Here is a 27714-nt window from a genome sequence, read left to right as displayed (position 1 = left end):
GCACGGAGTAGCCTCCAGTCGAAGAGAACACCATTCAGAGGCAGGAGGATGTTTAACTCGACCGAAAGAGAAAAAAGAAAGAGAGAGAGATAGAGAAAAAGAGAGGTGACAGGGAGAGAAGGATATTGATCATTAAATGTCCTTATTGTTGTATAAAAGGTTAGGACACTGTGCAGTTGGGGACTCCGACAAGACTCACTATGGCAGCATATCTAAAAGGGAGAGCCAGAAGGTAACACAAAAATGAGGGATCTTTAGGATAAGAGACGACCCACCACATTACCTCTGGTTCCACACCACCTGTCTGGTTCCTCTCAAGGTTTCTTCCTCATAACATCTAAGGGGGTTTTTCCATGCCACAGTCTTGCTCATCAGGGATAAATACACATTGTTCACCTTAACTGTTAAATTCTTTAAAGCTGCTTTGAGACAATGTCTGTTGTAAAAAGCGTTATGGAAATAAACTTGACTTGACTTGACTTGACCACTGTCAACAAACCTGAGTGAACGTGTGAATGTGAGGGGACAACAGCATACAAATATCCCAGTTCACAGAACACTCCATATCCATGATCCCTTCAGATCTGCTTCTTTACTTAAGAAAAATCTACTGATAAAAGACTTGAATAAATAAATATGTTTTCAGCCTGAACTTGAACACTGAGACTGTGTCTAAATCCCGAACACTGATTGAAAGGCTGTTCCATAACTGTGGGACTTTATAAGAGAAAGATCTGCCCCATGCTGTAGTCTTAATTATTTGAGGTACCAACAAATAGCCTGCACCTTTTGATCTAAGTACATAACAAACATATTGGTACAGAGGTTCACTCAGATACTGCAGCGCAAGACCGTTTAGTGCTTTATGCCTCAGTAGTAGTATTTTATAATTAATGCAAAATTTAAGTGGGAGCCAGTGTAGGCTGAATAAAACAGGGGTGATGTGCTCATATTTTCTATATCTAGTAAGGACTCTTGCTGCTGCATTCTGAACTAACTAAACAAACAATTGAACACACAAAAAGTAAAGCGTTACAAGTCAGTGAATGAATAGATACATTGATTATTGTATGAACTTGTCCACAAATCACTTAGTACAATATATCTAATAATAAATTGTCGAATTTTAAAATGAATCTGCAAATGGAGCAGTCGGCATGACCCATTTTATCCTGGCAGACACCCAAAAATGACTAAGCCTGAAAAAGCCTGAACAGACAATCAGCTGCCAGATCCAGATACAACAATGACCAAATTAATACATTAGTAATACTACAAATAATACTGCAACACATATACACACAAACACACACAACATACTTAAGCAATTTTTTAGAGGAAAGGTTCAACCTGGAAGATGCCATGTAAGTATATTATCGATGAAAGCAAAATAACTCATAACAGTAAATCATTTTCCAGGAAAGTCATCTCATCTGTTCCAACTCTGCACCTTTTCCAAACAGATGTGTAGTTCATCTTCTAGAATATGTGTTTTTATTTCACCTGTAGCAAAAGCACTGCATTTTATGAATATGGTTTTAACGCACATCTCTTTTCCACCGCAGAGTCTCATAATGAGGCCAAAGTGGAGCTAATGGCACAATAAAAGGCACCATCACGTCCCTGCGCATCTGATTTGTATCGCATTAGATTCAACCACTGGCGTCAGTCGCCACTATCTAAACAAAATCATCACTGCTGTGTGTGTGCACGTGTATGTATATGCGTAATAGCGCACTAATACTTATTTTTTACAGTATCAAGCTGTTATTAATACACTATTTGATGAATACACTATAATTTACAGTTCAGTGCATATCACTTAATGCAGTTAGGATCGATGCCCATCTGACCAAAGATCCTGGCAACATTGGATGCAAAGTAGGAGAATTTACAATTGGATATGACAACAGTCTATCAGTAAGCACCATTCCCACACTTAGTTACACATCCACACATGGATAATTTATGGGCAATTTTAGTGTCTGCATAATTATATAAAAACAAAAAGGAGAAACTTTAAAAAAAAAAAAAGCTCTCCGAATCAAATCCAGGCCCCTGTGTTCACCACATAAAACTCCAAATCTAACAACATTCTCATTGCAGTAGGCTTTGTGACATCATCGATAGCCATGAAGAAAAAAAAATTCATATGCTACCACCCTATAGTTGATATTTTCCAATAATAACATTCACAAAAATTTGTCATTTTCCAATGATGTCAGTTTAGTATTATAAAACATTCCTGGTATCAGTCTTTTCCTTCACCAGTCTCCTCTCTCTCTCTCTCTCTCTCTCTCTCTCTCTCTCTCTCTCTCTCTCTCTCTCTCTCTCTCTCTCTCTCTCTCTCTCTCTCTCTCTCTCCACATACAGTTACAAATAATTTTTGTTCCCATAACATAAAAAATTCAGTGTTATTAACAGCCAATTGTTCATCTATTACTGTGTTTATATTATATGGTGCATCTACCATACAAGTTTGTCTAAATTAGCTGTCATTATAGAAAAGATAACATACCAGAATGAAAACAAACCTGTGATTTTCTGCTGCACTACTGGCACCAGTCAAGACCTTCTGACCAATCGAAATCCAGATTTTAAAAGCACTGTATTATAAAATATAGTAATAATAATAATAATAATAATAATAATAATAATAATAATAATAATAATATTAATAATAAGGTGTGCAGTGAATTGTTTAGAATACATTGTCTATTATAATAATCGCTCACACAAAGTCTGAATTAAACATTATGGAAATGTTTGTGTTCCGAAACCATTATGTTTTTACTAGTTGTTCAAGAAAAAAAAACTTTATGATGCAACATACAGTAGCTCTGTACTCAAAGTAGAATCTCTAAAATAAATGTACAAAACACTGCCGTGAGTTTTGTTTTTTTATTTGTTAAAATTCCAAACCACCCGAACACTAAATGTTTCACAGTCAGTAGTGTGGTCTTTTGAAGAATCTTCAGAAACTTCACAGAGCCTAGGACAAGGCTCTTGCTCTGTGGTGACGCCAGGCTTAATTAAATACAAAGTATAACAGTTTATCGATCTATCAACCTATATGCTGGCCAATATAAAGATGGAGTGTAATTTTACATGCAACAATAGCCTCACTGTTGCCTGAATTAATGGCACCACTTCCAGGATTTCGTCATAAATGCAGTTACTCCGTAAGGTTTGAGAGAAATACTTCACCTGAAGTTTCACTTTAATTGTTCCTATAAATCCTTTCCTAATGCTTCCTGACTGAGTTCATGCATCATCACATTTCCTACCATGTATGTGTCCTCACTAACATTTCTCAAGTCTTGCATAAACACACTAGCAAGAGGCAAGTTGCTTGCTTGTTGCTTTACGTTTGACTAAAATGTTCGAGCAGTTTGCTTCATTTACATTTGCTAAAACTTTTTTGTCATAGGTATCAGCATTGTTAATTCCATTCAAGCATTTTTTAGTCTTGATGTCTCTCATAAAATGAAATTATACAAGTTTTTATTCCAGTTTGGCAAGTCAAACAATAAATTGGTGCTGACTGAAGAAAGGAACTAAAGTTTCAAGTGGGAAAGTGAAGAAACATCGAACCACAAACACCACAGGATTGTTCAGAACTGTTTGTAGTTTATGCTTTACAAAATCATACTTATTATGCATTTATAAAATCTAAATTTACCTGTGTTAATACAAAATAAATGCTCACTTGTCACTTGCTAGCGTAAACATACAGTAGGATATGGCCTACTTAGTTGTTCCGCTATCATTAATTACTTCAATTTAGAAATTAAAATGACTAAATCACTCTCCATAGCTAAGCTGAAGTGTCTCTGAATTTCCAAACTATTAGACATGTCATGGGTTAAATAGACTAAATAAGTAAACAGACTATTTGTTTGTCAATACATTTGCCCTATTGTATGGTTTCACTGGAGCATAGCATTTGTTAAGGAAATGAAAACTTCAAAAGCACCGTGATTACGAGAGATGTGGGAAATCCGTCTGATAAACCAGACACATGAGAAGTGTCGCAATTGAATAGCCATGTTCATCCGGTTCCCACACAAATGAAGGCACACATAACCTAAGGCTTATCTGGCCATACACAGTAAAAAAATCAAGCCTAGGATGTGAAGATCGCACAAGGCTACATGTTTGTTTTAACTTAGCTAATGAATATGCATCATGAGACCTCTGTTAGCTCCGGTACATGTTTTGACCTTGTGGATATGGAGTTCAGATTAACATTAGTGATAACACAGCAGTCCTTGACCAGCATGATTTCTGAAGAAATTTCATTGCTAATCTGATCGGGAATTTGAGCAGAAACACTGCACTCCGGATCTGACATTGCGCTCCAGTCTTTATCTGTGCAATGAATTTCATTAAAAATGTTTAAACTTTTCGCTGGACTGCGGTCTGGTCCTTTGCCGTTAGTCATGTTGATAAAAGATGATTCAATGACGCTAATCCTGGTGGAGGTGTTGCTTCTGGCTAGTCTGTCATGCCGCCTCAGTAAATGCCGCCGAATAATCCTTCGAAACGTCAATCTAAAGTCTCGGATGCGGTAGGCGTAAATAAAGGGGTTCACCACTGAGTTTGCATGAGAGAGAATAATGGCGAGGTACATTATCCAGAGTGGGGGGCGGTCGCATTTCGGACAGAATAACGTGAAGCAGTTGATGATGTGCAGAGGAAGCCAGCAGACGGCGAACAGTCCGACAATAATGGCGAGTGACTTTGCGGCATGGACCTCTCTCTGCAGTGTCGAGCGAGACGATGAGGATGAGGACGATCCCTCACTGTGGCTGTACGATGTCTTGTGCTCCATCTGCCTGAGCTGCCGACGAGCCGCCATAAAGATCCGAGCGTAGATGACCAACATTGCCACCAATGGCATTAGGACACAGACGAAGAAGTTGAAGTAAACCATGTAGTCCATGGAGACCACGCTCTCAAACAGACACTCAGTCATGCCGGGAGGACACGAGCTGTTGGTGATGTTGGTGCTGGGCATGTGCCAACCGAGCATCGGTGTCAGACCAATGATCACAGACAAGATCCAGCACAGACAGATAATTCCGTTAGCTCTCTGATTCGTCACCAAGCTGTTGTATCTGCAACACACACATTCATAAAACAATGCTTTTAAATTATATCACATATAAAAAATCTAAATCTGAAAATAAATGCACAAATAATTTTAATTACATTAATCAACTTTTATCTATACATAAAAAATACATATATCTTAAAAATATATAATAAATTGTTATAGCATTAATTATGATGCAGTGTATTATAATAAAATATCTAAATAAATAGTATCTTAAGTATATTAAGTGAGTATATTATATGAGTATATTAAGTTTCAGCATTTCTATATGTTGTAAATTAAGTACTCATGATTTACTGAAAACAGGAGTGATTTGGCTTACAGTCTTTAAAGCATTAATGTACAATTAAATATCTAATTTACTATTTACTCTGCCCAGTCTTTTGACCAAAGAGTGCAACATTGACTCCAAAGTCAAGCAGAATGGTCTGGTAATGTCTTGTATCTTTCTAATACAAAATACAAAAAGAAGGTGTTATTGTGCAGCAGTGCCCCTACACCTGCTAATCCTTGGCTGTCTGTTACACACAGCTGTTTATATACAGCAAAGGAAAGTTGTTAAAAATCACACCATTATCACTGGAACCCTTCGTTCTAACCAGTGTGCACAACAGACAGCTGTGCTGCATATATCTTTTCCCAAATAGCCTTTTGCTGGCAACCGCTCACATAATCTAGATACTCAATAGGGATTCTGAGATCTTCTTCCCAGAGGACAGCACAGAGGATCATTTGAAACAGTCTCACACATTCAAGCCTGAGAACCGGGAGAACCTCACCCAATCAACACCTCCTGCAGCCTCCTGAACACCTGAACTGTATGACCTGCACTGACTGCTACAGAAATTCTCTTCACAAGAACAGCTTTACCTCAAATATCTCATATCTAATACATGAGAAACTTTATTACTTCAAAGTCAGTTAATCCTGCTTTCTGCCCAGGCAATGTGTTTCAGGCTTATATTTGAAAGCCTGCAATGTTCAGAAAATGTGTAGAAAATAATGGACTGTTTAATGTTGAGGTGTTGATCTGTTTGGATGTTTGCTTCAACATTCTCTTCATTCCCAGGAAAAACCTCAACCCAAACAAAAATTCTTCAAATGTATTCAGTCAATCAAGACATATTCGATGTATAAAGTTTATTTATTATTCCTCTTTTACCCTCGATAAGATATAATGCAAAACTTATCCACAGGGAATTTAAACCACCAAGATTTCAATTTCAGGAGTTGTTTTCAATAGGGTTGTTGAAATAATCAATATCTGGATTTAAGATCAAGCTTTTAATCATTTTAAATCCCTAAATCCCTAAATCAAGAGTTATAGTCTGATTTATATTAAGTTTGTAATCTAGCATACCAGTGTAGTTTTATTCATTGCTAGAGGCTCAAAGCACTTTTGTACTTGCTCTGGACAAGGGCGTCTGCTAAATGCCATAAATGTAAATGAGATGTAAATGTAACAGCTATTATCTAAAGGAATAAATAGGTACAACACAATAAAAGTATATATTAATTTAATTTTTTTTTTATTCTGCATTATTCTTTTTATATGTATCTCCCTTTGCACTGATTTAATCTAAACTATGTAAAAACATCTAACATTCAAAAATCACTCAACCCAGCAAAGAATGTCCAGTACAAATAATACAGACTTGGCAACCATAAAAGCCTTGGACATCTTCACACTTTTATTGATAACATTTAGGGTTCGTCTGATTTACACACAGCTTGCAACATTTTATCAGACTATTACATTTACTTAAAAAAAGTAGTTTTGCACAGAATGCACTGTTTACAAAATTAAATAAGAAAGTCTATCTGATTATTCTGCATTTTTAAACAAGGTGAGAACTTGTCATGCCTTTAAAATAACACCATCATTTAATTGTATGAAAATGTCAGAAAAATAAATTAATTATTTAGTATATGTTTAACATTTCATTTTTAACAGTGCATAGTTATCAGCATGAATGCATTATAAAAATATCATTTTACTATGTTTTACAATGTTTTTTGTTTGTCAATGTTTTTTAAATGTTCTAGGTATAAATAATCACAGCTGATTTAATTTGTTCTACTGTGGGTATAAATACATAACTGCACAAACAGAAACACTGTATAAGGATAAAATGTCTCGCTTTCAATGCAAAACAAAAATTATTTTAATAATAAATTATAAAACTATTGTAGTGAAAGTGACTGAAGTAGCAGACTGACACGGCAAAAACCTCAACCACATCATCTATTATCTAATTGTTATCTTGCTGCCTGTTAGCATTTGAATAGAAAATGAAGTCAGAAATCAGAGCAACCATTTTTCCTATGTTCTTTATCAGCTATTTTCAATATAGAGATATTATGCAGACAGGTTCTGTGCCTATGTACACAACACATACGTGAATACACACACTCACACACTCACACACACACACACACACAAGGAAATAGAAACACAAATATGCAAAAATACTAACCAGAGACTCTCTAAGAAGCATGTAGTATAATTTTAATGTAATTCAGTAAACCACAAGAAATATTACATTATTAAATGTTCTTACTTATTTCCTTGCCTATACTGTGACCACTGTTTTAACAACACAATAATCATTCATTGTGATAATCACAGTGTTGAATCAACACTGTAAGAGCTGGACTATTAAAATGCACATTTATAAAAGAGATTTGGGTTAAATACTTTTGTGTTACTTAATGTGCAGATGGTTAACACAAATGCAAGTCATTCACAGTGATCTTTTTCACCTATTTGAAATCATGTAAAAAAAGAAAGAAAAAAAAAGAAAGAAAATCTATATAATTATTAAGCACTTAGTATATTTTCTAAAAGGAATAACCCATACACAGTCAGGACCATAAAGATTTAGGAATACTGACAAAAGTATTGTTATTTTAGTTGTTTAGCACAGCATATGGGAATAGAATTAAAAAATCTGAAGTGCAAATCCAAATCAGTTGAATATGTGAAGATTACAACAAATTATTTTAAGCATTCTTAATAGACCTAAAGTAATTTGACAAACTCAAATTAAATTCTCATTTAATGCTTGGTTGCAAGTCAGTGACTGCCTGAAGTCTAGAACCCACAGGCATCACCAGCCTGAGGAATGCTTTGGCAGTTTAGCATCTATCAGAAGTAAATATAGTAGCAATTATAAAAAAGTGCAGATAAATATATGTAAGTATATGTACAGCATGTATTACATACAGTATCTCACAAAAGTGAGATCGTCCCTCACATTTCAGCAACCATTTAAGTATATTCTCTTAAGGGACAATACTATAGAAATAAAACTCTAAGAGATACTTTAGAGTAGTCAATGTGCAGCTTTTATAGCAGTATTGATTTAGTGTCCTGTGAAAATAACTCAACATACAGCCATTATTGTTAAAATAACTGGCAAACAAAGTAAGTACACCCTAAGTGAACATTAATATTTAGTGTGAGGACCATTGTTATCTAGCACTGCCTTAACCCTCCTGGGCATGGAATTTACCAGAGCTGCACAGGTTGTTGCTGGGATCCTTTTCCACCCCTCTATAAAGACATCACCATGCTGCTGGGTGTTAGACACATGGTGCTTCTACACCTTTCACCTGAGGATGCCCCACTGGTGCTCAATAGGGTTCAGGTCTGGAGACATACTCGGTCTGCTACACTGACTCAGGACTACAGTTTGCATTTAAACACCATCACTGCACACCTCATCATCGTTTAGCTGTAATAAATGGACATTCGGTGCCACCCAGATGAAGATGGGTTCCCTCTTGTCTGGTTTCTCTCAAAGTTTCTTTCTTATGCCATCTCAGGGAGTCTTTCCTTGCCACAGATGGCACCGGCTTGCTTATTAGGGTCAAACTTACATTTGTAAAGAACAATCTTATTCATACTTTCTTACCACATTATCTGTGTAAAGCTGCTTTGAGACAATGCATATTGTTGAAAGTGCTATACAAATTAAAATAAACTGAATTCAACGTAATTACTTGGCCACTCCATCACCTTCAGCAAAGCAGTTGTCATCTTGGCGGTGTGGGGGTCGTTTTCATGTTGGAAAACTGCCATTTAGCCCAGTTTCTGAAGGGACAGCATCATGTTCTGCTTCAGAATGTAACAGTACATGGTCGAATCCATGTTTCCCCTCAATGAACTGCAGCTCCCCAGTACCAGCAGTACTCATGCAGCCCCAGAACATGATGGTACCCCAACATGCTTGACTGTAGGCAAGAATTTTCTTGGTACTTCTCAAAAGGGTGTCGCCACACAAGCTGGACACCATCTGAGCCAAACAAGTTTATCTTAGTCTCATCAGTTTACAGAACATGGTTCCAGTAATTGATGCTCTTGGACAGTTTGTCCTCAGGTAACTGTTTGTGGGCTTTCTAGTGAGCCAGCTTTAGAAGAGGCTTCTTTCTGGGACGATGGCCATGCAAACTAACTTGTTGCAGTGTGCAGCGTATGGTTTAAAAAATGACAAGTGGACCTTCCACTTCTGCAACCTCTAAAGCAATGCAGGCAGTGCTTATACGTCTGTTTTTTGAAGTCAGCTTATGCACCTGACGCACATGAGGACTCAACTTCTTTGATCGACCCTTGCGAGGCCTGTTCCGAGTGGAACCCATATTTGAAAACCTCTGTATGACCCTGGCCACTGTACTGTCACTCAGTTTCAGGGTGTTACAGATCTTCTTATAGCCTCTGCCATCTTTGTGGAGAAAAACAATTCCATGTTGAACATCCAGTGGTCAGTATGAGAGAATTACACTCAAAGCAATAAATTTGAACTGCTCTAATACAAGATACAGGTATTCCTTTGCTTACGATGGAGATACGTTACGACGACCCCATCGTAAGTCAAATATATTGTCGAATATTTAAGGTGAAGATGGTACTATGACTGTGACAGCCTTTCCTGCTTTATGCTGATTTATAATGTTAATTTTCTGCTCCAAACTGGTGGCTTCTTTTTTCTCACTACCAGCTAGAAACATACTTGGGTGCTTAGGAGACATGCTTTTATAACTATAAATGCTGTTTGAAACTGTTTGAAACAGAAAAAAATACACACTAACACTGAGAGAACTTTACTCCTTTGACCGCTAGCGGGAGTGGGGCATTCCAGCTGCACATCCAACGTATCATACATGCTGCTGCCTGTGCCTGTTGCGCGAAATGTAAAATATTTGTAATATTTTGTGGTGTGGCTATCCTCATCGTAAGATCGGAAAAATCGTAAGTCGAACCATCTTTAAACGGGGACCATCTGTACACACATTTGTATGGTCCTATCAATCAGACAAAAACATGAACATGATGAATAGGACATGTGGCTTTGCATGGTTGAACGACATACAGATGTTATCACTTTTACTCACTTTTGTTACCAGATTTTTTAACAAGAATGGGTTGAGCTATTTTCAGAGGACAGTAACTCTATACTGCTATACAAGCTGCACATTGACTACTATAAACTTTTCATTTCTATAGTATTGTCCTTTGAGAAGATACACTTAAATGGTTGCTGAAATGTGAGGGGTTGACTAAAGGGTATATAAATTTACAATATGAAATATGTTCATTGTATGTACACCTGTACATTAGTTATACACAGTGTTTATACAGTATTCTAGCGGGGTAGTGTAGAGTATAGTACTTTAATGGTGGATGAAAAAAAACTGGCCCTGAACCTGCTGTTTCTGGTACGTATGTTCCTATATCTCCTTCTTGATGGCAGGAGGTTAAACAGTTTGTGACTGGGATGTGAGGAGTCCTTGATGATGTTGTGAGCTCTGCTGTGGTGAAGGTGCTCAATAGCAGGTAGTTGTGTGCCAGTGAAGTGTTGGGTGGTTTTTACTCATTGATGCAGCAGTCAAAACTTTACTGCTTTACTGCAGCTGTCCTGAATTCCTGTATGTTGTTGGGGTGTTTTGCCTTCAATTTTGCCTTTAGCAGGTGAGATACATTCTGGAATTGATTCAAGCCAAGTGAATCACTTGGCCATTGCAAAACACTCTACTTCTCTGCTTTGAAATGGGGTTCGAATTATGGTCTCTGAGCAGATAATATAGGCTTTCTGAATTCATCCGGCTGCTTTGACTAATAAATAAAGTAAAACTAGTTCTATTGGCAGCTAGGGGTGTAATAATGCATAGTGACCTGATGCATCGCAACGCGCATAGGAGTAATATGTGACATCAGCATTCTATTATTCAAGCTTGTAATGCAAATGCACTGTCTGAAATCAAGTAGTTGAAAATGTGCACAACCTATAGACCTAAAATATATAAAAATAAAACTGGTCTCTTCAGCACATTTTTTTCTTGCATAGACAAAGATAATCTGCACTTGTAAATTGACCGATAACCTCTGGATGGCAATGAGTAACATGTTTTATACATTAAAACAATTGCATGACCACATTATAGTGATTAAAAGGAACTCTGGTAGCTTTAAAACAACAACATGGCGCACTTCTGTGACCTATGCAAAAGGCTAAGAAAATCGGACTGCCTTTTATGTTTATGTTTATGTTTCAGACAAAGTAGGTAGGTCAGACATTTTGTTTATTCGGTCAAAAAAGCTGGAGGAATTTAGACATTTGTTGATTGATTTTTGAGGTATGGTGAACCTTTAGTATATTTTGTTAAGAATATCAAGCATATGTAGATATCGATTTGAATTATTTTAATTTAGTTTTAAACAGACAGAACACTTTGTTTTGCATTATATAAGTTTTTTAAACACAATTGTTTTTCAGTCACATTTTGTTCTAATTGTTTTTGAGAATGAAAATGAATCTAATCATATGTGGGGTGTATCTTTACACTGCATCGACAGCCATGCTTGCCTACACCATAAACATTGATACCTCAGTAAGCCTTGTATAAGCCTGTTCCAGCTTTTCTTTATATTTTTTTTACTTTCTATAATTAAGATAGATGTTGCTTTTGGCTCATTTGTTTATAGGGTGTTCATCCATAATTGAATTTGTGTTTATTTTTTTTAAGATGTTTTAGCAATCTTTCATTTGGACATCTTCCTGTGGCAACCTTCTATATTTAGTCTGGTGAAAGCTTCTCTTTATTGTTGGCCCTGGTACAGATATCTATACCTCCTGAATGTTCTTGACTTTGAAATCAACAAGACAATTTATCTGCTTATTTATAATATACTTGAATATACTCTCCAGTTACTTGAACAAGTAAGGGGACCACAAATTAAAAAGTGCTGTAATTCCTATGCCATTCACCCAATTAAAAGCTGAGGGTCTCCACCGAAATACGTTGGTAGACAGCTAAAATAACACTCAATTTGAAAATATTTAGGTAATTATATCTCAACAAGTTGTACCTTTAAGCAACATACACTAGTATAATGTAGCATATCATAGAGTAAAGTTATTCATGGTGAATATCAACATTAAGATAATAAATAAATTGCTTTGTGATTACATGTCTTGTGTTACAAATAAATAAGATGTACTGCAACTTCAAAGCCAATCAAAAGAAAGCAACACAAATCTCACCTGAGTGGGATCTTGATGGCGATGTAGCGGTCAACTGCGATGGCCAGCAAGCTGAAAATGGAACTCTGTGTGAGCACGAGTACGAAGCAGGCAATGAACAAACATCCATGGAAGTGACTGCAAAAGCCAGTGCTGATAATGATGGAGAAAGGGATGGCAAGGAGGCCCACGGCCACATCGGCCGCTGCCAGGGACACCACGAAGTAGTTGGTGATACTCTGGAGGTTGCTGTTGAGGCTGACTGCCCAGCACACCAGCACATTTCCCGCCACGGCCAAGGCAGCAATTAGCAGCTCCAGGCTGATGTAAAAAGCAATTGCGCTGCTTTCCATGCCGGCTGTGGTGTGGCAGGTGTGGTGTGGGACTGAAAGCTCACAGTGGCACTCATCGCTAAGCCACGGAGCTCCAAGCTCAAGGATGAGGACAGTCTGAGTAGCAGGGCTGGAGAGACTTCAACCCTCCCTCCATATAATATGCATGCTGTTTCCTTTACACCAGTGTTGTTAGTCCTCCTGACTTCGTTCTTGTTTTCCAACCTTCCTGTTCCTTTTCTTCTCCCAGACTGACGTCGAGGAACAGACGCTTCAAGAGAAGGTCACTAAACCCTGCAGACAGAACAATCACATCTGGAGAATCAGCCTTACTCCAAGGGTCAAAAAAGCAATGATTCTCTGAAACAGAAGGTCATTTTCCCACCATCCATATCCAGACCATCCTAAAGGCCAACAATATGGGTGTATTTTAAGACACAGAATTCTTTTTTTTAAATATCTGCAGTTCATCACAAGACCAGGAAGTGTGCATTTGACCTCTGCAGCAATTGTGCTATTATTGGCTTAGCAATTCAAAAAATGATTATTTTATGCTCACATTCACATGAATCTGTAGGCAGTGTGGACCTGAACTCTGAAATGACTCAGGCTTTCTCCTAACACCATAAATCATTAAATTACACAATGCACCGTTGTTCCTGTTACTCGATTATGCCCCCAAAACAAATAGCTCATGTCCTCTGATATCTCATTTGTGCTTCTCTTCCTTTGATTTCAAAACCAAGCCTCAATCACAGAATGACATGCTATGATGATAATGTCGTTTATCTGACTAAGGTAAAAAAAAAAAAAAAAGAAGAAAGAAAGAGAGCAAGTAAGAGAAAAACAAATAGAAATACTGATAGGTTTGTCACCGTGTTTTGACCTTTGTGAGTTCATTTTATATTTCAATTTTACCTTTGTGAAAAACCCAAACTTGTTTTCTATTAGACCATTTTTGACATAATATCTTCTGCTTTCAGCTTCCTGTGTCAAAAGAGCATTCTAAAGGGGGACTTTCCATACGGTGGTTCAAAAAACACACATGCCACCTCAAAGAGAATAGAGAATAATGTTCAAGCATAAAGTATGATCCTAATAATAACACTTTCTGTTATTTATTAAACCAATTCTGAGGTAAATTTTCAGACATAGGAAGAATTTAGATGTTACAAACCCAACTATGTGTAATTAGATCTCACTCATGTTCACTCAAACATGCTTCTAACTTTTATTTTTTTTAAAAGGTGTTTGAAAAAGGTTCAATACATTTTATAGTGCACTTAAAGAGAAGTGCATTAGATGCATGATAGTAGTTTCCTTTGAGGTCTTAGCACTAGTATAATTGTGTTATAAAAGAAAGCATAGTTCTGGGTATAATAAATGTTTAGTGCTGTTCATATTATGTCCAAAGTGAACTCAATTTGTTAGATTATTTAAATGCATATTTACTTAATAACAGTAATGATAAAGCTTGTCCTGCATTAATACCAGGACTTGTATTCACATTCAGCTCATACAGAATGCTGTTTATTTGCTGTTTATGAGGATGCATTTCCCTCTTCCTGATACCATCTCAAGTAGTAGTTCCTCTTCACTACATATGTATGCTTATTCATTTCTGTTTTACGACAGTGTATATTGACAAAAATGTGATAGTTGTAAAAACAGATCTAAAAACTATTTTATGTAACTGAGTTCTTGTGTCTTTGAATGTGGTTTACTGGCATGACTCATGAAATAACAGGCCACTGATACGTTCAACCAGCAAAAGTGTGTAAGAAATTGTGACGTTGCACGAAGCGAGTACAGAATTACCATGTAAATAGTATTAAAGCATTATAATAATTTCATACATACAGATATTACACTATATTGTATAATGTAATGAATGCACACATATTAGGAAAGTGCACTATAATTAGATTATTAAGTAAAATAATGCATATTTTTTTTAAGTGGTCTGTGCACTCGAGTTTTTGCTTCTGTTTTGTACTGATAAGTGAATAACCATTACTTAAGGAAGCAACACTGCACATATCCATTAATTTAAATAACCACGAGAGATAAATATGACACGATGATGTCAGTGACATTTCTGAGCGACACTTTACATAACTGTCCTACGGGCTTTAGGGTTAAGGCTTATGAAATATGTCCTTTTATGCCTCTGAAATACAGCTTCTGAGACGCACACACAAAACAACACTGACAACCTAAAGTTTTCAAGGTGACCTCTAATTTTCAGTTAAACTCTGAATTTCTGCACTCGAGCCAATTTTGAGATTAACCCTGATTCTGAAATCTTCTGAAAAGCTCAAAGGAAAAGTTGAAAAGTTTGGAATGGTAGAAACCACACAATGTTTCTTTACCCTAAGTATATTCATTTGGCTGAGACATGTTTAGGTTGCTTTTTTATTGCACTGATGCTACAGAATTAAGCCAATGCAGCTTACACATTGAAATGGATTACAAATAAATAATTTATAGGAAATTGCTGCAATTGTGTACAGCACCTTTACACTTGTAAGTTCAAAGTAAAACATTATTACAATTTTTATTACTTTTAGAATATAATTTTGCTTTAGGCAGGCAGGACCTTATGGTGCAGAGTTACACCATTTTGAGAAGGACTATTCTTTTCTAAGTTTGAAACAAATTTGGACCTGATTACAATCATGATTATATACAAAAATGTAATAATTAGTTGAATTAATAATTTTCTTAACACTATTAGAGCTGCACCCGAGGAACAGAGGACATTAACTGCAATGTGTTATATATCATTAATTATATTTTGCACCTTCTTTACTGTCACTCCACATACAATTCATGTGTAATAATGATCCTTATAGTAGGCAGCATTTTTGGTAATAATCAGTTTTGCCTGGACATTTATAGAAGGATGTGTGAAGAGATTCTTCCATAATTCTATTTCCTCTAACCTGACCATTTGAAAAACAAGATTGGATCAGTCTCCTACAGTACAATCAATATATTGGGATTCTTTATAACAGTCTGTTTAACCATTAAAAAAGTATTTTAACCTGAGTGTGCCACAGACACAGTCATTTAGGAATTTTTGAATAAAATTACACAAGATTTTCTCAACATAAAAATTTCCCACCTTTTTTTTTTACATTGTGGGTTCCCTGAGAAAAAGTTTTTTTCATCTTAGATGCTACAAAGATATGAATCATTTCCCATCATCAAATTCAATGTCATGTGGAACAAATTTGCTTCCATCAAAGCGTTTTTCAAGCAACCAAAAAGGGCTATTTATTGCTTTGCTATGACAAGTCACGGTTCTGTGATGTATATCCAGGGGTTATGTTAATTAATTGGTTTTGTACATGGTTTCGTTTAGTTATTCATTATTCATATTACAGTAATTGGGAATATCATCATCTAATAACATATTCCGCTTATTAGATTCAAGTTCACTTTATTGTCCTTGTGCAAAGTACAAGTACAGAACCAGTTACATGAGGTTTATTTAATTCTCATAGCTGAAATGGAAGATGTGAATCTTATGTGATAAAACATGTCGAATGTGTTTACTTTATTCAAACTGAAATTGGAAAATGAAATCCAATGAGAGATGTTAATATGATCAATACTATGATCAGTCTACATCGGAATTCGTGGATCATCAAGAATAAAGCAAAATAATGATTAGGCTTCAATATGTTGCCCCATTTTCCATTTTTATTTATATTTTATTTCGTTTTCAAAATTAAATCTGTGCAGCGGTCACAGGGGGCACTTGGAAATTCTTTTTAACCTCAGGCTGCTTGACGTTTGACAACCTGTGCTCTGAAAGAACCTGTGCTGGTGCACAGTGTCCATCTGTATCACCTTTGCAATCTTAGCAATCAGCCCTTAGGCTAAGGAACTCCCTGCTTTTATGACTGGTGTCTCATAACCATCTGGTTCTCCTGCACTGTCTTTCTTGTCTTTGGCTCAGAAGGTCCAATCCAGTCTGCAACATAACTGGACCATGCGGTGGGATGTCAAAGGAGTGTCCTTTTTTTTTCTTCATTTTACCTGATGAAGTAAATGTCATTGTACAACAGCTTTCAATATGAAAATACGAGAAGAATAATGACAACTCGAAGGATTTTCAGGTAAAAAAAAAAAGGTACTGATCTTCATCCCCAAGCAATGTATTTTTATTATTGTTTGTTGTTGACGTTCTTCTTCTTCTTTATCATCATCATCATAATCTTCTTTTTCTTCTTCTTTTTCTTCTTATTATTATAAAAAGAACACTTACCTAATAAAGATATGATCTATTCAGAATCAGAGTAGCATCTTTTCTCCACGCATCTACCACACATTTTTTTCAATCCACTTTATCAGCTGATCAACATCAAAAATCATCAAACAGAAACTAGACAGTAACTCTCTGTCTGACCCTGCAGCCAAAACAGGCATCATAGACGTACTGAGTAATAAAAACAGTACTCACCTCCGTGCTCAGAAGAAAAAGAAGAAGAGGAAGAAGAGGAAGAAGAGGAGAAGAATCTCCAAAAAAAAAATGTCGGAAACTCTTAAAGTTCGTCCAACATAGCAAATGGCTTAAATGCGTTAATGAGTCCCATTTTCATTAGAATTTTTGTTTATTTTTTTTCAAATGAAATCTGTGCAAAATAAGGATCGGAAACTCAAAGTTCGTCCAACATCCCCAGTGTGTATAAATCCTTGTGGGTGCGTTACATCCATTCCATCTGGAGGTCTCCTCTGTGTAAAATTCCGGGTCCGCGCACTTCTTTATGCGTGCGTGTGCGCTTGTGTGTGTGTGTGTGTGTGTGTGTGTGCATGGTTGAGTGTTTCGCAGGCTATGTCTTGAACCGCAACCACTCCCCCCCCCAACCCTCAGGCTACATTATGTCAAACTGTAGTTTGCGTTACTTGTTTTTGTAATCAGCCCACTTCAAGCACACGTTTTCTTCACGTCCTTATTTAAATACTAATAAAGAACAGTTATCAAAACCTCAAAACATGAAAGGAGAAGTGAAATTGAAAGAAGAATTGCAGCAATTAGAAACCTGATTGTCTTTGTTTAAACTCTGATCAAAGCAGGATGATTATTGCGCCAGTGCGCAGCCGCAGGGCGCACCGTGAAGTGTAATGTAGTGTAGTGTGATTTTTGTGCAATACGGTGTAGTTAAGTACAATGCATTGCACTTTAGTGTACCAGCCTGAATGGCGTGAAAATGCTTTGCCTCGTGGCGGTAACTGTGACATTTCCTGTTCTAACAGCATGCGATTTGGCACGTAGCCGATGTGCCTGAACCCAGTCTGCTTCAGTGCCGAGTCTCACGCTTTGCTACCGATTATCGATTCTAAGGAAACCGAGCAGATCTTTGTCAAAGCTTTCTCACAGTTCATCATCAGTGTGGAGAGTGTACTCAGCAATATCGGTGTGCGCGGTCGATAATGCGCTGATACCGAAACGATAAAGTCGATACTGAGAGCTGCGGTATAAATGACACCTGTGAGAGAATTTGCGTATTGCGTGCATCCTGAAGCACCTGAACAGGTCCTGGTTAACATTTTTGCTAAAGATCTTCGATTTCAGCACAAAACATAATTTCCCAGATTTCTTTCCCCTTTTCCCCCCTTCTCTTAGAGGGGTTTCAACACTTATGTTATTCATATTTTTGTTATTAATTTTTAAATCTGGTCATCTACAGCGTATTCGCCAACAGTTGCAACACATCACAGGAACCTCTGTGTAAAAAACATCAGGGATGGTTTAGTTTTTTTAAATTATTATTATAATGAAATATTTCTGTGAAGGTCAGTACCAAGTCACTTCATGTGCAACTCAAATCCACAATTATTTTAATGACTCAAATAAACCAAATTAGGATTCAGTTGTGGTGCTATAAGGTACAAAAGTAGTGTCTGTTTAAGGTGCATTACGTACTACACATGTAATGAACAACTTACACTGATATACACCACTATAATACTTCATATAAAACTGCTGTAAAGGATCAGTTTTAGAGCACAAAGATGATTTGCTATACAGTGTGATTGTAGATTTTAAAATGAATGAAAATAAACCGGACATTGGAGACCGAGCAAAGCATCCATAGAGACCCACATACAGGTAAATGTTATGTCTTAATTAAATAAAACCTGTAATGTCGCCTTAGTTCAAATATCAATGTGATTTTACAATTCAGGTCTGATTTAAACACGTTTCAGGGAAAAAAAAACAAAAACAACCCTGCTTATGTGGGGGATGAGCTCATGTTTTACTTGTGTGTGTCCTTGGTTTCACCCACACACCCTGGTTAATGTGAACCTGTTGGATTTGTATGTGTGGTGACATGGAGTGATGTATCCCTGCTCTCAGTCAGGACCATTAACAATGGGGCCACTGATGGTCAGAATAATGATTTATTGGTATTGGACTTTAACGTCCAGGAATGTAAAAAAAAAAAAAAAAAAAAAAAAAAAAAAAAAAAAAAAGATTTTTAAACTGCAAAAAAGTCATTTACATCAAAATCCTGTAACTGATATTGATGGCAAAGCAAAACATAACATCTGTAGCATCCCTCCTTGTAAAATAAAGAGGGAAAACCTGGTCAGATTGATACTTAGAAGAAGCTCCTAGATTTGAAAAGATGAGGGAATGAGAAACAAAATAAAAATGTAATACAATCTGAACAACATCTACCTCAAAAAATAAAATTCTGACAAACTTACATTTACGCAAACTTGGCAAACAGATAAGTACAGAAGACTTTATAAAAAATAAATGTGTTGCATTGTTACACTACAAAGCAGCTGTTTAACTGGCCACATTAACATCGTTGGTCTAAACAGCAGCAGATCCTTTAAGAGGATTTGTGGTGGAACAGAACGACATTTTTACATGACAGCAGCTTTATGGGGTGGGGTGTGGTGTTGATGGAAATGGGGGGGTTACATCAGCTTTCACTCAAGGCACTATATATTGTATTGTACACTATGTACTGATTGTGCCTCTTCATTTAGGTTATTTAAGATGCTGATAACTTAAGATAATTGAAATGTTTGGAAAAAATAAAAGCACTTTAGATTCTTTAATATACAACAATAATAATATAAAAAAAAACAAAAAACATTGTGTGTGGCTGCTAACAAAATCAATAAATCTCTTAATTCACTGATATTCCGTACGGTAAAACACAACTCGGTAAGAAATGATATCTTTATAATACAGTATTTAACGCAGTGCAGTGACATCAGAGCGAGTAGATATTTGAGCTTAAAAATATTCTGCGTGTGTGGAGCAAATTCACATTTTACTTCAGCATACTATCCTACTGTGTGCTTTTTAAAGCAGTCTTAAGAGGAACATGCTGAAGAACTTGGCTGTGTCATCTCCATAATAATGCATTCAGCACTTCTTAGGCACCAAGTGAGCGAGTGATCGTCAGTGGAGCTTGAATAATCCATAAAAACAGTTTCAGTCTTTTCAGTTCTTCTCACCTGAAACTCCTTCACATTAACACACAAAAACTGAGATGGAGAAGGTGAGGGCCTCGTTTACATACCACTCCATTGTTAGGCATTTAACCAGCACATGTTGTGACTGATTCTAGGTATAATAGTAGAACAGTTTTATAGTTATGGCCTGCCATTACATATAAAAGCTACACAACTCTGATTGTGATTAAAAAGGAATAGTAGCTTATAATGAGTGACATAACAAGTAGCCCTGCTTAGCTGTGACTCAAAGAGCAGTCCTTCAGCTTGAGTGTGGCGAAGTGTCTATGTAACATAGCACTTTAGCGCATGGACACAAGAGAAAGAGAAATGGATCCGAGTCAGGTCTCGAAATACTTGTAGATGGAGGTGACATACGTCATCACACTCTGCCAATCAGGTCTCTCTGTGTGGACCATCTCACTGATGTCCTGAGAGAGAGAAAGAGAGCAAGAGAGACAGAACAAGAGAGAAAGATTGAATTAATACAAACTTGCAGTGGTAGAAGGGCACGCAATGAACATTTTCTGGATGGTTGTAATGTCCACACTTAAATACATTATTTTAAATAAAAGTAGAATCTGGACGTTAGGGGTTTGGATAGGGACTATAGGATAGTTATGGGCTAGGCTATAGTAAGGTTATGGGTGGGCTAGAGATCTTTAGTGGTGTGAATTCAGATGAAATGCACACCATGATTTCACAGGAAAGCATTTATTTTGTGATTTTTCCCCCCTCCAGTTTGGTCACTTGGCAATTTCCACCCACCAGCCAACTTGCTTATTCTACGATGACAGCTACAAGCCAGTGAGGATTAAGTCTAATATATATCTCCCTCTAAAACACCTGAAGTCAGCCAACAGCATCTGTCTGAACTGCTGTATTTACATCTACACAACAACCATAAAGAAATGAGTGTGTGCATCCCATGCCTCCCACCCAGCAGAGCCAATTTTGCCGTTTCAGTTCCCAGCCAAAGATGGCTGTGTCATAATTGGTATTGAACCTTGCATTACAACTGCATCCAGGAACTCAGTGTAATTTCTTTTTTGTTTTCTAAATTGAAATAAGATATGTGAAGGATTTATTGACGTTTCACATATTATATTGTAATATTTACTTAATATTTATTTAACAGTAAATTATTACAGTTAAGTAAACATAGACATGATTATTAAATATTTTCTGTAAACTGTTCCGAGTGTATCTTGACACGAAAAATGAGTTATTGTGTAATAGTACGAGGGATTGTGTTGAAAGTATACTCACAAGTGTAGATTTGATTCCCACACTTTCTGCTGCCTGGAAGGCCAACGTGAAATTTCTTCTCTGAGAAACACAACACACACATTTATCAGATACAGTAAAAGCATTAGATCTGTGTGTGTGTGTGTGTGTGTGTGTGTGTGTGTGTGTGTGTGTGTGTGTGTGTTCAAGGCAACACCTTGTCCTGGCTGTTGAGCTCCTGATATGGGATGTGAGCAGGCAAATACGTGTGCAGCACGGCACAGAAAGCCAGACCGTCGTTCCAACTGCTGCTAAAATTTGTTATGTCTATATTCTGAGAAAAAGAGAGGAAAAAAAAAAGATTAAGAGTTTACTTTACCGCTTCATTAGTACAGACAAGTGTGTTTACATTATACTCAAGACTGGAGCCTGATTCAGACATATATAGACCTATAAATCTGATAAAGCCTTTAAAAGCATAAACAATAAACTCAAATTAATTCAAAGCAACACAGTAGCATGTGGTAACTGGCTTTTTTTTTTATATATAACAACAAAAATAATGAACATTAAATTAGTACCACTTATATTCTTAAAATGTAATTGGGTGATGGGAGAGGGTCTTGTATCCTGGTTGCCTAGCAACACTGTTCTTACATCTCTAAGCACTTTGATGTTGAATTTAATGCTTTTTACAAGTCATAAAAGACATCTGTTTGAATCTGTTCGATAGACTGCATAAGAAAGTGTGTGTGTGTGTGTGTGTGTGTCAATAACATGGCACCAGAATAGCTCTAATAAACACATTAGACTTCCAGTTACATGATTCAGTAAATTCTGTCAAATAAAATCACACACATACAGAGTCAATAATGTGGAACAGCTTGTTTTGTTTGTTTTCACAGAGCCACTGATGCTGTGTGTACGTATGTGCACTTGTGTATCTTAATCCGAGTTACATTTTTGTAAACAAGATCCTGGTTGCATTTTGTATAAATGTTGATGAGAGCTGAGGAGAATTAGGAATGCTTACATTTATTAAATTCATAATAGTGGCACTGATGTATAGATAGCTTTTTTACTGTAAAGTAAATATTCATAGGAGCTCACTCATACTGTGAGCCGCTGGGGGGTTCTTTTTGCCCCCCCAAAAATGAAGTGACAACTCTAATTCCACAGAATATAGCAGATTTTAACTTGATATGAGAGAGAGAATGAAAGCATCAGCTTTCCTCCTCATCAGCCACATACTTGTGCTGAGGACTGTGCGTTCACTTGTCCCATGAGATCTCAGTCCTAAAGCAAACTCGGATGACTAAAATACATTTTTTATATTCAATAGTGATTTATGCCTGCCCTTTCATGGTACATAGCTCAGTGTGCGTTTTTAGTTTTTTAGTGTTAGCTGGTAATTATGTTCCAGTGGGGATTGTGCTGTGGGATCCTTAAACCCGTTTCAAGAGAAGAAGACACAGACAGAACGCTCAGGTAAATACAGGGTGTGGTGACAGACGTCGGTTTAAAGGCAAACACCAATAAAGGCCAGGAGTTTGACAGGCAATAAAGACACAAAAACCAGACTCTCAAATGAATCAAATACAGGCATAAACTGTTTAACAAGCAATTATCTCATAGTGCTCTTCTGTATTTTCTTTCTTTGAAGTGGAAATAAAATTATATTGAAGGGAAGATCTGCCACTCAATCGGTCAGAATATTTACCTGTCGCTTCTGAAATCCACATGGAAAATGACCTCGTTATCTCCTCATTACAGTAAATCAAAGGTAGTCTACTTACTGTCTATCATTTTTGTGCTTCCACTAATTGGAAAATAAAATGGATAAATATTGATCACTTCTTGTATACTTTTATTCCATGGCTAATAAGATTTCGCCGTGTCAGCTGTATTCTGCCGTTTAATGATGTCAAATGTAGCCTTTGAGAAAGCATGTCGCGTAATAAGTTTCACTGCACAATTCTTTGCTCATATACCAGTTCGCATTCCCATCATATATATTATATCTCCGGCCTTCATGCGAATGCACCTGTTCCCTTGTACAACACGCGCACTGGCAATCGATATCCATTTCGCATGATTCATACTCATAACAACCAATTAAAAAAGTGTCATATTTCGGAGACAATTTATCAAATGAACGCACTAATAACCCAAGCCCGTGTCCCAGTTTGCTCTTGAGGACTGTAAACAGCTCGTCAGCAGTACATTATCAGGTCAAAAACAACAACAAAAAAAGCCAGATGGTGAGATTTTGCTACCACTGCTGAGCCAAGTGATGTGTGAGTACTGGAAAAGAGCCAGCAAAGACAATTTAGTTTTTTTTCCTTTTTTCCTTATTGAGATTTCTTGGCCATTTGATTCAAACACAGCTCGCTTTCAGCAGCAATTAATCCTATCTGACTGTGAGGTCCTATGTGCACCTTTGTATTATATTAGAAAATAAAAAAAAAATCAGTTTATTTGCACACACAGTCCTGGAAAAAATAAATAAATAAATAAATAAAAGTCATGTTATTGTGAACACAGCTAAAATGACCTCCAAAGCCCATTTTCTCTTTTCTACATACCATAATAATCATTTCTTATTATCCTTTTTATAAACTGGGCTTACAGAATTATACTATAACCATCCTTTCACTATGTGCATTTCTCCACCAATTTTCTTTGTGCCATTTTCATGGATTTTGCCAAAAAAAAAAAAAAAAAACCAGTTAGTATCTCCTCATACCTGATACCCTTCCGTCTTCTTCTGACACCACCTCAGAAGAGCGTTTCTTTTTGATCCTCCATATTCTCGGGCCAGAGCAGCGAGCGGGTCCTTCCTCTCCTCTCTGTGCAGAACACACCAGGGTGAAACTTTAACAACAACAAATAATAAAATACATATTTTTCATTTAAACTTAAGTGATTTCTAGTTTCAAAAAACGACTACTTCATATAATAGATGGTGGCCACTTTTTAATCTTAAAAGGGTTTATTCGAGGTCATGACCACACATGGACCATTCCTGTAAATGTCTGTTAAGAGGGAATGAAGAAATAAAAAAGTATTTTTTTATGAAAGTCCTGTGGGCATTAGTCATCCTGTATCAGCTGAAATGTATCTTCGTGGTTCATTTTGGGGTCATGAATGATTCAGTTGTAACTTGAGGTTGTTCTACTAATTAAAACACACACACACGAAAAAAAAAAAAGCCTCTCCACATCTGTACGTCTTTGCATTAACACCGTTATTTTTTCGGTATCACTATAAATTGATTGCTCAGTCACAATCAGGGTTGCCAGATTGGGGGAGCTACAAGACAGCAGTGAGCTAAAGTAAATCGAAACACTAGAATATATTAGTAAAAACGGTATTAATAAATTATAAGAGTAAAGGCATGTTTGACTAAAATCCCAGCTTCAAACACAGGGACAGGATCTAAGTGACTAAAATAGGCATAACGATGCAGAACATTCAGGTCAAGTTTAGTCAGCGTGTCATCACTGAAGAACTGTTGGTGGTCCAGAAAGTCTAAAGACAAACTGAAGAGTTTTAGTTGATGGGATTTTACACTACTTATTTGTGTGCCTTATAAATCTAACTAAAAACAAGTAAATGCCTTAAAGAGAACAATGTGGACATGTTATATATTCAGTAAAGTCCATTTTAGTCCATTTATTCACCTTATTGTGAGTTTCTTCTGTCTGATAAAAATAAAGAATAAATAATACATAACCTCATTCTCACAGTCTCATATAGTTCTACTAAGAAATGTGAAATAGGCTGATTTAAGGATGTATGATATATTGAGTCGAGTCCTGATTCAGCTGGTATGCTGTGAGATACTGTGAAATTCTGTGAAGAATTCAGACCAGAGTAACTGCAATTTATCATCTTTAAGTGCAACAGTTTTATTGATGCTGGAGGCTGCTGAGTGTCAACAAAGAGGGGAGTTTTCAGAAGAGTCAGGACACGAGTACAAGGGACATGGACAGGTTAAACCCAAAAAAACCCAGAATAGTCAGGGAAAAAAAAACATGACAGCAAGACTGGACAAGACAGAGCCCAGCATGAGATGAACAGACCAGACAGAGACAATGAGACAAAGAAACAGATGGATAGGAAAGGACCAATAGACAGAGCAGGGAGACAGGAGGAAATATAATCGGATGCACCCTACCGTAGACGGCCGCGTGTTGTGGGCGTGACAGAAGCTGTGGGGGAGGAGGAGTTTGAGGACAGTGAGAGTTGAGGGGAGGCAGAGCCTAACGCGATGATCGAAGTGGGGTTTGGTGAATCAGTGACCGACATGTCTCGCTTTAGCTCCTCGCTGCTCCTGCGAGACACTGTCACACACAAAAAACAAAACTTTTGATCAGCTTATTGTGTCTGAAAAAATCAAGACGATATCTTACGGGCGTTAATAACAAACAAACAAACAAACAAACAAACAAACAAACAAACAAACAAACAAACAAACAGAGACTCCAAATGATCAGCAACTGAGTAAAAAAAAAAAAAAGAACACCATGAACTCTTATTGCTGTGGCTCTGTCCCACATTGCATACTAGGGATAGTAGGTCAGAACTGTACATTTTCAGTACGTACCTGGCATACTGAGCTCTGGGTAGCTGTTTCTCTTATCCACCAGTGAGGAGAGCGTTTTGGGCGTGCTGATCGTGTGTCTCTGTAAGACAAACAGGTAAAAAAAGCAAACGCTGAATTAATACACAATCCTGGTGAGGCTATTACCAAGACCTACTGCAATGAACATCTGCTTTACTGATGTGAGAAAAGTTTTTTTTTTTATATGCATACACACACTTACACACACTTACACACACTTACACACACTTACACACACTTACACACACTTACACACACTTACACACACTTACACACACTTACACCTTCTATTTATCCTTTTTATAACACTGCTGAGACACAGCAAGGTCTTATAGCTGCTGATCAGGACATCTGTGTGATTTATAAACCAACACAATAAACACAATTTTGGCATCGAAAAAGCGACGACAGTTTCAGCAGGACTGCAAAACACAGTCATTATTTATGAAAGCCTTCAAAATCCATGACTGCAATATAATCGTTGTATTTATAGCAACGAATCTCATTTTTTGAGAACTCAGCCAAAAAGGGAAAAAAAGAAAAAATGATCAGACGTGCTTGGAAGTTCTTTCGTTTTTATCTGGTGCTACAAGGATAAGATATAAAACTGCACTAAAGCAGGATCATTATACAGCTTCAGGAGCATATTCCTAGTCAAATAATTATAGAAATATCTCTTTTACCTGTAAATATGGATTGGCTGTACAGTTAAAAATAGTATTTGATAGTCAAGAGACCATACAAGCACCGTTCTTTGCAAAGATTATTTTCTAAAAAGGTACAAAAAAGTACCGCATTAGGAACAATAAAGCTTAGATTGAAATAAATCTAAAATAAATGTTTACTTTTTTAGCTTTTAAAATGTAAAATAAATAAGATCAATACCATTTTTGTAGACTGTGATAGAATAAAATGTACAATCGAAAAACAACAACAGAGAAGGGAGAGAGAGAGAGAGCGTGAATAAACCCAGGTCTTTCTTTACAAATAAACAAAAGTATATTAAAAAAATCTCGTCCTGCAAGAAAACATCCTGTTTCGGCAAGTAACCAAAAGAAATTCCAGAGAACAGCCGTGTAAGAGGGATGGGAAAAGAGATGAGCTGTAAATCTTTTAGGCTCAAAGGACTTTTTAAAGTGAAGAATGCAGACATCTGCTAAACCAATCCAGAGGCAGTGTGCATTATGCATCCACTCTCCCTCTGGGGTTTAAAAGAAGTGGAAGAAATGCACAAACAAACAGTTAAGCAGTGTTAAATCAAAAGTGTTTATTTACTGTGTTTTCTGAATGATAAAATGTTTTAGTTCTAAGACTTTATTACATTAAAGGGACACTCCGTCAGAGTTTTTGAGAGCTTTCAGAAACACACTGCGACTCCTACTGGCCACAGCTGAAATG

General features: G+C 36.8%; 2 protein-coding genes across 6 annotated transcripts in view; both read right to left on the bottom strand.

Moving 5' to 3' along the window:
- Positions 1-2887: 2887 nt before the first annotated feature.
- On the bottom strand, positions 2888-18096 carry adora2ab (adenosine A2a receptor b). Of its 2 annotated transcripts, none has more exons than XM_083565251.1 (3): positions 17446-18096; positions 12664-13268; positions 2888-5120 (listed from the first exon to the last, which is right to left on the bottom strand). In XM_083565251.1, the coding sequence occupies exons 2-3, from the start codon at positions 12993-12995 to the stop codon at positions 4187-4189; spliced, it is 1266 nt and encodes a 421-aa protein (XP_083421377.1). In that variant the 5' UTR covers positions 12996-13268; positions 17446-18096; the 3' UTR covers positions 2888-4186. The 2 variants fall into 2 exon arrangements, with proteins under 2 accessions (XP_083421377.1, XP_083421378.1); XM_083565252.1 differs by lacking the exon at positions 17446-18096 and adding an exon at positions 13534-13769.
- A 1273-nt stretch (positions 18097-19369) lies between these two features.
- The window catches only part of specc1lb (sperm antigen with calponin homology and coiled-coil domains 1-like b), a 23792-nt gene continuing 15447 nt past the window's right edge, over positions 19370-27714 (bottom strand). For all 4 annotated transcript variants that reach the window (XM_083565038.1, XM_083565039.1, XM_083565036.1 and 1 more), the window contains exons 10-15: positions 26299-26377; positions 25870-26035; positions 24436-24538; positions 21907-22023; positions 21732-21791; positions 19370-20893 (exon numbers count right to left, since the gene is read on the bottom strand). In XM_083565038.1, the coding sequence (XP_083421164.1) occupies positions 20804-20893; positions 21732-21791; positions 21907-22023; positions 24436-24538; positions 25870-26035; positions 26299-26377 (615 nt within the window). In that variant the 3' untranslated portion in view covers positions 19370-20803. The remainder of the gene's footprint in view (positions 20894-21731; positions 21792-21906; positions 22024-24435; positions 24539-25869; positions 26036-26298; positions 26378-27714) is intronic.

The sequence above is a fragment of the Silurus aristotelis genome, assembly GCF_946808225.1.
Source record: "Silurus aristotelis genome assembly, chromosome: 16".
In the NCBI taxonomy this organism is placed as follows: Eukaryota; Metazoa; Chordata; class Actinopteri; order Siluriformes; family Siluridae; genus Silurus; species Silurus aristotelis.
This window is presented reverse-complemented; position numbering and strand designations above follow the sequence as displayed.